General features: G+C 38.0%; 1 protein-coding gene across 1 annotated transcript in view; it reads right to left on the reverse strand.

The window, feature by feature from the left end:
- Positions 1-9,967, reverse strand: part of LOC585638 (WD repeat-containing protein 6) — a 24,016-nt gene extending 14,049 nt beyond the window's left edge. Inside the window, exons 1-10 of the mRNA XM_030986248.1 lie at positions 9,728-9,967; positions 8,246-8,347; positions 7,793-7,865; positions 6,856-7,122; positions 6,374-6,521; positions 5,049-5,255; positions 4,690-4,752; positions 3,554-3,601; positions 2,771-2,837; positions 432-585 (exon numbers count right to left, since the gene is read on the reverse strand). Coding sequence (XP_030842108.1) covers positions 432-585; positions 2,771-2,837; positions 3,554-3,601; positions 4,690-4,752; positions 5,049-5,255; positions 6,374-6,521; positions 6,856-7,122; positions 7,793-7,865; positions 8,246-8,347; positions 9,728-9,794 — 1,196 coding nt within the window. The 5' untranslated portion in view covers positions 9,795-9,967. The remainder of the gene's footprint in view (positions 1-431; positions 586-2,770; positions 2,838-3,553; positions 3,602-4,689; positions 4,753-5,048; positions 5,256-6,373; positions 6,522-6,855; positions 7,123-7,792; positions 7,866-8,245; positions 8,348-9,727) is intronic.
- Between the last annotated feature and the right edge of the window lie 418 nt (positions 9,968-10,385).

Consider the following 10,385-nt stretch of genomic DNA (forward strand, 5'->3'; position numbering starts at 1 on the left):
ACTTTTTAAGTCATCAGTGAAACACAAGTTGACAACGCTGTGACATATCAAGCAAGCTCCTCTCCAATTTGCTCTTCACAGAAAATTTCATAAACCATATTTTTTCGTTGTTATTTATGACGGAATTGAATTGTTTCAAATCGGGGTAATAGGGGTTGTATAAAAACATATTTGCAACAATAATCATATTTAGGGTGAATATATGACTGAAATATGACTGAAGGAAAAATATAAAGTTTTGAATTTTTTTTTTTTAGCACAGGGCAAATCGGAGGGGAGCCCGCAAGATACGTCACAGAGTTGTCAATCTGTTCTTGATTGTTTGCAACATCAATAATTCACTAATCAAATTGGGATGAATCTACTCCAGTTTCTTTCAAAGTACAAAGTTCAAGTTCAGCTTGAATCAGAAATGTCCCTCTGTCACTCACCCTCCCTGTGTCATGACCAGTAGCTGACCGCTAGATGTAATGGCCAGTGTCCTGGGTACCAGGTCTGCGTCCACTACATCCTTGACCCCTTCTCGAACCTCTATAAGTGTCTTGACGTCTCTCTGGACATCCCAGGTTGAGGTAGCTGTATCGGCTGATTGCAGAGAAGAAATTATACAACCAGACACGTCTATTCATTCAGGATAGTTATAAAGTACATGTGCACGTAAGATAATTTATGATAATATGCCAGACTGGAAGTAGAAGGAGCTCAAGATTCAAGATTTATACTGTATAAAATACAAAAATTAGTTTGCCATTTGTGTTACAATTAATGTAAACAGAGACATAACATGGTATCGTGTGCACAGAGCCAGAAGGGCATTAACATCATTTGTTACTTTTGAACTTTACATTCTAAATGGCAAAGTATAACTTTACAGTAATAAGATATTTTTATATATTTTAGACTTGCAGAGCCATTCTTTATCGTCAGTAATTCAAAAGCATGACAGGTTTTTTTATTTGTGTAGATACATACAGAAATATATTTCTAAGATGAAAAAAAAATGATTGCACAGCTTTAGAAATTGTGTACACACTAAACTATCTATATACTGATGTAATCACAGGGTTCGTACTGGTACACTTTTTGCCAAATAAAATTCCATGACTTTTCATGACTTTCCCAGGGGAAAATGTGGCACATAAAGTAAACATGTGACCGCCATGATAAACGATGTACAAAAGGGAGAGCTCAGCGCGCAGTGCTGCTTTGCTTCGCTCATGTTGCGTACATTGAACTTACACTGGCAGACACTGCATCTAGCTGTTTCTGAATCGGAGCTTACTTTCAAAATCCATTCGCTATAATGTCGGATAATCCAACCAGGCATCATGAAAATGGCAGTTCCCCGGCATTTTGAATTAAACTGACAGTAACTCACAACATGAAATTTACCGGTAAGTCCAAAACTAACGTCAGTATCGTCGATGTCATGTATGTACGTGCGGCAATATGCAGTGCATGCATGCAATGCAAAACCAGGGAGTTGTTCTCCCTGGGAAAACAAAACAAGGACATGTGCTCAATAAGGGATGATCTTAATATAAGAATGTGCAGTACATTGAGTGTTGGGGAAAATGTCAACTTGACCTAACTAGTGACTAAATCTTTGTTCGCATGATTAAAAGTCTCTTTTTTGATAAATAAAAAAAGAGAAAAATAAAAATGTTTTCTTCTCTCTACAAATACAAACTGTCCCTGTTGGTACCACAACTGGGGGGGGGGGGTATTTTTAGAAAAAGAATTAGCCAAATCAAGATAAGTTTGGCTTCAGCCAACAACAAAAACCACAAAAAAAAAAACAGAGGGAGAGAGAGAACTTACAGGATGACATACAGGGAGCAGATAACTATCTTCCATCACTGAACTTTGCAGTGTGGTAATGAATCCTATGATCTTATGAATCTAGAGAGAGAGAGACAGAAACTTACAGGATGACATACAGGGAGCGGATGACTTTCTTCCATCACTGAACATAACAGTGTGGGTGTGCATCCTATGATCTTATGAAGCTAAAGAGAGAGAGACAGAAAATTACAGCTGACAGACAGGGAGCGGATGACTCTCTTCCATCACTGAACATAACAGTGTGGGTATGAATCCTATGATCTTATGAAGCTAAAGAGAGAGAGAGAGAGAGAGAGAGAGAGAGAGAGAGAGAGAGAAAGAAACTTAAAGGATGACATACAGGGAGTGGATGACTCTCTTCCATCACTGAACTCAGCAGTGTGGGTATGAAGCCTTTGATCTTATGAAGCTAGAGAGAGAAACAAACTTACAGGATGACAGACAGGGAGCGGATGACTCTCTTCCATCACTGAACTTAGCAGTGGGGGTATAAATCCTATGATCTTTTGTATCTAGAGAGAGAGAGACAGAACTTACAGGATGACAGACATGGAGCCGATGACTCTCTTCCATCACTGAACTTAGCAGTGTGGGTATGAATCCTTTGATCTTATGAAGCTAGAGAGAGACAAAACTGCACATGCATATTCGCTGCTTGATCATGCAGCCATTCAACGCACGCAGTACTCAAACTCTCAAATCGCAGTACACATGATAATACAAGCTTAGTTTGGCTTCAGCCAACAACAACAGCAACAACAACAACAACAGCAACAACAATTTAAAAAAAAAAATTTATTTGTAAAATCAGAATTATTCCGGATCATTTGGAAGGGTAAGCAGGTATGCACTCGGTTGTTGAGTCAGCCGATATATGTATTACACTGTTAATACTTAAATATGAAACAGAAAATTTGTTCCAAACCTGATGCATGATGTTTCTTGTTCTGTAGAGACCATCTTCTTATACTGCTGTCTCCACCCCCTGTCACCTAAAGGTAGATTAATCACAGAGAGTGAAAATATAAATATTGATAACCCGATATACAGTTAATGTTTGAAAACAATGATATTGCATTATTGTCAGAGATACAGCAAAGTTTCAATGCAAAAATGATCAACTGAAGATCTTACAATGCAGCTTATCTCATGCTAAAATGTTCGTCAAGTGTTGAGAACACAGACAGATGCAGATACCAAATAACTTACATACATGCCAATTCATAACAAAAATATTATTACATACTCTGAAACTTACGATGTACAAATGGAAATGAACTGAACTTGTCATGTAAAAGGAAGTTGTCATTTAAAGGGATCCGGTAACTTTCTCTCAGATTCTGAAACAAAATCCTGGATTTAGCTCATACTGCAATTATAGTTATAAACCTTTAGGTCAGTCAGGAACCCCATGACTTTTACAAGCCGATCGCCTGTCTGATTATTAAGATATTCATGATTGGAATTACAAATTTTAAAACCGTTTGGCAAACCCTACAGTCTATTGGGGAACCAGAGTATGGTAAAACCGGTCACTCAAAGATTTTTACTTTTTTGAGGCACTTCTTGATCATTTTGAAGCGCAATTTTTTTTCAGGGCTTGAATATTGCACCATATCACAGACACTGATAGCGTCGTGCATCTCAAATTTAATATTGTTAAATGATGCCTTTAAGATACTAAACTTTAATTTTTGTTTAAACTTACCACAAATGATCCCTCTTTCTGTACTGCTAAACTCCAAATGCTCTTGCCCTGTTTGAAGAGGAATGTTGCAGTCATGTATGTCACTTTCTGGGCCCCATTTCACAAGACTTGTCGTCAGTGACAAATGAGAGCGAGTGAAATCCCTGTTTCTGATTAGTTATCAGCATGATTGGTCAATGATATTGTCATTTGTCTTTGAAAAAAGGCCTTGTGAAATGGGTCCCTGATGTCTGTCACTTTTTACTTTTATCAAATTTTTAATAAGCAAGAAAAAAAATACTCCATATTCTTGTGCACAGAAGAGCACACCGTTGGTCAAGTAAAACAAGTATATCTCTTTTCACTGGAATACTTCCAGCATTAAAAATATACAGTTACAAAAATGAATTGTTCATACCCCTTGTAAATTAGATGTTTTGTGTTTTTTCCGTAACTCAAGAATGAAAGGTGGACTGATTGAATTGGCGCCTTTGTTGAATAGGTGAAGGCTTCAATATGTCACATTCTTTAGAAACATAAATCTGGAAAAATCAATATTTCACATACTTAAACAATTACAAAACTTGGCAAGGGTATGAACAGTTTAGTTGTTAACTACTATATTATTGTACCATAGTAGTCTGAAGCAGCATTCCCTTAACAACAATAATAGAATAATACTTTTAAAAAATTACTTTAAAAAATTACTGATTGTGGAGAAGAAATTTTTATTTTCTAGATACCGATATATATTTAGGCAGTGACATCAGGGGGCGTGTTTCACAAAGACTAAGATCGACTTAAGTTGGACTTAACTATGGCAGGCGATTCATGCCACTGGTTGCTCTTACCATTGGTCTCTCAAGTGACGTCACAAATCTACAGAATTTTTTTCTTCTTCCCTTCAATAATGAATTATCAAAAAATTTATATTCTGTAGATTTGTGACCACGATGTGTACGTCCCTTGAGCCAGTAAATAGTAGGAGCAAACAGTGGCATGAATGGCCTGCCATAGTTAAAGTCAAACTTAAGTTGATCTTAGTCTTTGTGAACACTCCCGTGGTATCACCATGGAATTCCTAAAAACATAAATTTCAAGAAGTCACAGGTCCACAGTCTGAGATCTTATCTTTGTTTCTAGATATATATACACACCTTGTGACTCTTGAGTTTCTGCACTATTTCTCCATCCATGTTCCAGATGCAGCATGTGGCATCCTATTTGGTAAAAAGAAAATAAGGAATATCACTACAAAATGGAGCTTCGATACAAGTTTTACATATTAATTAAATTGTGATAGACTTTCATCAAATTTTCAGTAGAAAGCATAAAAAAGAACATTTCTTATTCATATTTACTTGTCTATGCTATTCAATCAATAATTATTTTTAAACATTTTTTAAAGGACAAAATCACTGCCTACCTCTCCAAAATTAACAATCTTATATAAAAGATTTGCAATTTGAATTCAAAAGTTAAAAAATTTCATAATAAGGACAATATATTTGTTTACCTCTCCAACACTAACAATCTTATCACTGAGAATTTCAGCACACCAGACCCTAGCACTGTGTCCATAGAGCACACGCTCAGCCTCGTGGGGTCTTTCTCCCGATTCTCTAAAAGGATGGTGGTAGCGCCACAAGCGGATGCTGCGATCATCAGAGACGGTGGCCAGCAGTCCTAATTCTGCATTGTATGTGATATTGAAGATGACTCCCTGCAAGCAAGAACAATTAGCCAATTTGACGGAGGTAAGAGGTATTGCAATCTGCTAGACACATCACAAAATTTTGCATCAATAAGTCTACATTCAATACCAGATTTAAATAGTCATTTATCAATATATGTTATTAGTCTTCACCCCCCCCCCCCAAAAAAAAAAAGAGAAGGCAGATAGAATTTGCCATCACCCCAAAACATGGGGGAATGACCCCTGCCGCACCCCCCCCTTTCCAACAGAACAGAGTACATAAAGATATGGCCTTCAAAATAAATTGCAGGGATTAACGATGCAAAGTAACGATACAGAGCCACATCCTCATATTATCATAATTTCTTACATTTACACAGTGGCGTAGCATGGGTCCAGCCACTTATAAATGCTAGATTACATGGCTATTGTGCAAGAGAAGGGTGTGGGCAGGGTTTGTAAAAAATAATCCCTTGTTGCCTTTCCCCTTTCCCTTATCTTAAACCCCATCTGCACTAGTTTGGCCAGGGGGATTAGACCTCCCTGCATGGTCACTGACAGGTGGTTATCTCATCAAATCAGCTCTCAATTAAAGATAAACTTTAGAACTGGTAATTCGATTGCATTGTGAAAGAAAAGGTGTGGAAAGGATCAGAAACAGTTGATCATGCATAGCATGTACGTATTGGTGTGCACTGCAAGGTTCTAGAGTCATCAAAATCATAATAAATTTGACCGAATCTTGGTAAAGTAACAAGCACTGTACACAGAAAGCTATATATGGGACAACACACATGGTGTCGGGGCTGGTACTACCTGATTTCCTTGTCTTTCTATGCTCATTACTCAGCCAGTAGACATTTTCTTCCAAAATTGTTTGGCACATGTCATTTATTTGTAATCTTGAACATTCAGTGTAAGTTTTGTTTGATTCTGTGAGAATTCATTTTCTTTTTTTTTACCAGAACTCAAGTTTATCTTTAACATAAGAAAAAAGGGAGCATTGGGGCATCGTTGGCTATATAGAGGGTGCAAGTAGCTACAAGTAGTGCAGTCCCACTTTGAATCAAACTTCAAAAGCCTTAAATTTGTAAGAGAACTGATTACAAACAGTTCCTTCAAACAGCCCATCTTTGCTAACTAACCTGATGTCCCTTGGAGCGGTGATCGACTACAACACGCCCCGACGCATCTTTGGGACCTTGAGGGCGCCAGAATACTACCTGGTTGAAGACCGTACCAGCAGCCAACACCAGGTCACCCCAGGTTTGACCTATGAACTTTGCACAGTACCTAAAGACGGTTAAGTCGGTTAAGGTATAATCTGAGAAAGCAGTCTGAGCAATTTTCAATTTTTGTCCTGATCCTGATTCATATGGTCTATCTTAAAGGTAAAGACCAGTTTTGGAAATGCCCCCCTCTCAAAAAATGAAATTGAAGCTCTTATTACCAATCATGTGAAAGAATATGTTTTGACTAATACGTGATACTACAGATACATGTAGATCATAAGTTTCCTAGCCTCTGGACTACTGAATTCTCTTATATTCCCTCTAAACTTGATACCACAACAGCTTTGTTCCCTTGAGCAATGGGTAAATTTATGAGACGTTAGGGAGAAGGATACAGAATACAGTTTTCTTGGCAGTGAACAGTCGTTACGATACATCTCTTAGTAACATCCCACAAAAGAACAGCATTGTGGCCGGTTGCAATGGCCACTGAGGTGTTGCAAAGGGAGCCGTCTGACAGAGGTCTCTTCTTCTCTCCTTGGCAGCCATCTTGGGGGGAACGGTCATTGGATGCAGGCCGGTCATTCAGGTCATCTGACTGCAGCCAGCATACGTCCCATATCCAGTCTGTGACTTCATGAACTTTATTGAGTACACATATGCTGTGAGAGAGAGATGTTAGAAAATGCTATGTTATTTCCCCAAATAAACCTGTCCAATGCAGGTCACAACGACAAGTTGTGAACAGCTTGCAAAAGATTGTTAATTTTGTTGAAACTTGAATACCCATTGAATCACCCCTCCCCCTCCCCCCCCCCAAAAAAAAACAACAACAAACAAACAAACAAACACACACACACATGCACACACTCAAGTTTAATTGCAAATAAAGTTTAATAATGAAATCAACATCCTGGGATATTTTAATTTAGAACCACAAGTTATGACACTCTAAATATATCCCTCCACATTCCTCTGCCTTTCTCTTTTCTTTTTTGCCCCCCTCTCTGCATCCAGTCTTTTTCTCTTTTCTCTTATCTCTCCCATTTCTAAATCTACTTAATATTATTCTACCATATTCTAATCTCTCATTTTCTTTCTTTTCTTACATTATTTTCTGCCTTTTCCATCTTTCCTCACACTACTTTTCTTTCAAGCCTTCAGCTATTACCATACCATCTTGGTTTTTTATGAAATTGAATAAAGAAGATGTTGTCTTTTTGGAGCCAGGAGGGTGTTAACTCTGTGTAAATTCATATGAGATTACACTCTTCTGGCTCCAAACCCTAAACATATTTTTACTTTTATTTCATAAATGTAGAATTGGTGTACCTTTTGTTTCTCCAATCTATCCTGATGAAGTTGATTGCCTTCTGCCCGAACACAACAAATATGCATCCATGGCCTACAAAAGGATAAAATGTTTAAAATCGTCTTTAATAAATGAAACCAAAAACATTGAAATCACAACGTCAAGTAAATGTAATGAAGATAATAACTTTAACTATATTTTGCTCGTCTGTTTGTCTATTATTAGTTTGTTTGTTGTTGGGTTTGTTGTTATTGTATCATATTTTTTTTAGCATCTTGTAAAATGAAAGTTAATAACTGTTTCTGTGTTCGATTTATTTAGTGCCTTTCCATTTTTAATTTTTTTTTCAGAGTTGAAGCTGAATGAAACCCTCTGATCCTAATTTAAATATTTTTTTCTGAAAGAGCATTGTTTTTATTAAATTGATAACGGTTCATACGTGCCTTACATGATGAATTGGGGTCCTTTCTCACCTTTTCTTATACCATGAATTACTTGGTGATGGAGAACTTTACAGCTAACCCTTGAAGACTGTCCAGCAGAAAGGTCATACAAGTGGAGATATGGGCCTTCACCTATCATGATTTCAAAAACAAATATCTGAAATTTACCTGAACATTAATAAAAGGAGAAAATCATGACATGATTTTTTGGCAAGAATGTTCTAAACTTGCACTGAGTTACATAGTTTTTTTTACAACCGAACTAATTCAAATGATTGATTAATAGCCAGAGATTCTAGGAATTATACTTCTTCATCATCTAGATCTAAATTACCCCTTTTCCTTTCCTATCTTATATCTTTCCCATTCTTTTCCTCCTTTTTCTTGCTTTCTTTCCGCTCCTACTTTTTCTCTTTACCAGTATTCTTTTTTCTCCTCCTTCTTCTTCTATTTCTTTTTTTTCTTCTTCTACTTCTTCTTTTGTAACTTGGGCTTTTAAACGTTGACAAAAGTCCAATCCAATTTGAGAATTGAGCCTTAAATTAGAAGCTGAACTAAAAAAAAAAGAAGCTTATTATAAGATATGTAGTTTTTAGCTTGCATTTGCTCTGTATAACCTGCGGCCGTGTGAAGTTATCTACCGTAATGAGGATCTGAGACATTACGGTAGATAACTTCACACAGGCGCGCGCCGGCCCGCAACCCACCATTAGTATGCACTTGTATTGTGCAGCGGTTTGTCGTGAAACCTTTGAAAAAGTGTATACTAAAATCACTGTTTTTCCGAAAAATATTCCAAAAATAACAAGAAAATTGACACGAAACAGGTAATAAACTAGACCGAATTTTCTGTCTCTTTCGTTCGTTAGTCTCTTATTGGGGTAGGGTCGGCTCTCTCTTTAGAGACGGAAGCCGACTATTCGCATTCCCTTGCTAACACCATGGCCATTTATGGCCATATTTTAATGCCCCGAAAATCCCCTCAAATGTCATTTTACCTCGTGCATGTTATATTGTAAATTAGGCCTAGGCTATAATAAATCAGTTCCACTTACCAACTTGACTAAAATAATCAGTTTAATGGTCCCTTTTTAGGAAATTATGGGTCAAAATCGAAATCCATACTGAAGATCTAACATGGATCGAGAATCTAATTCAGCAAAGTACTTGGTACTACTTGGTTGGGTAATCCCTTTGGCAGCTCACTCGGGAAGCTATACTGGGATGGTTAATTAATTATCATTCCAGTAAAATGAACAGGTTCCACATTTTAGTTGAATTCTTGACCCATTTCAAATTGCTTTTTATCAAAAAGAGCAAGAGTCCACTTGTGAAATTCGAATGAAAAGTTGCAAGATTTTCTGGCAGCAGGAATGGTAACTCCAAGGAGTTCGACGCCGACGCCGACGCTTAAGCCGGAAGCCTTCGGCATCGGGGTCGGAGCTCCCTGGATCAGTGATATCATTATCAATATCATTCACAATCACATTTCATTTATTAAACCACACTCACCTGCTAAAATGTAATTTTCTGTCACATCTAATGCTGTGACCGGAAGCCCAATTGCAGTGCAAGGCATAATTTATCACTCTCCGATCCGATTTCCTTCAGCTACACTTGCAAATATTGCTGAAGCTGAAGCGAGAGTCCGGTGTTCCCGGTTCCCTTAGCCCTGATCTGAGAGAATAGGCACGCAAGAGTAACGGGGCGACTGAGCCTAGTCCACAGCCCTCGACTGTGTCCATGTCGCACGCCCGATTCCAATCAGCTGACAAAATAACACACCCTCAACGCTGGACCGGTGACAGTAGTCCCCCCCCCCCCCCCCCCCGAAAAATTACTCCCCGGAAAATTACCTCCTAGGACAAACACCCCCAAGGGCAAATTTTCGGGGGGGGGGGGCAATCTTTCCAGGGGAAGTGGTCATTGTCAAGGTGGACATCGTCGGTCAGGATTGGTTAGGGTTATCGTAATCATGCAAACCCATCATTTTGTATTTACCGAACAACGATTTACCACATTTTATTGTACTATTTGTATGGGGAAATTGTGCAACCAGGAAGATTTGACTTAATGATCTCCCTGGTGCAACCATGAACCAGGCCAGGGAGATGAGAAGGACCTCCCTGATTGAACAGACTTATTTTTCAATATTACAAAAATGTACAGT

Source organism: Strongylocentrotus purpuratus, unplaced genomic scaffold, assembly GCF_000002235.5.
Source record: "Strongylocentrotus purpuratus isolate Spur 01 unplaced genomic scaffold, Spur_5.0 spur5_scaffold_15, whole genome shotgun sequence".
Classification (NCBI taxonomy): domain Eukaryota; kingdom Metazoa; phylum Echinodermata; class Echinoidea; order Camarodonta; family Strongylocentrotidae; genus Strongylocentrotus; species Strongylocentrotus purpuratus.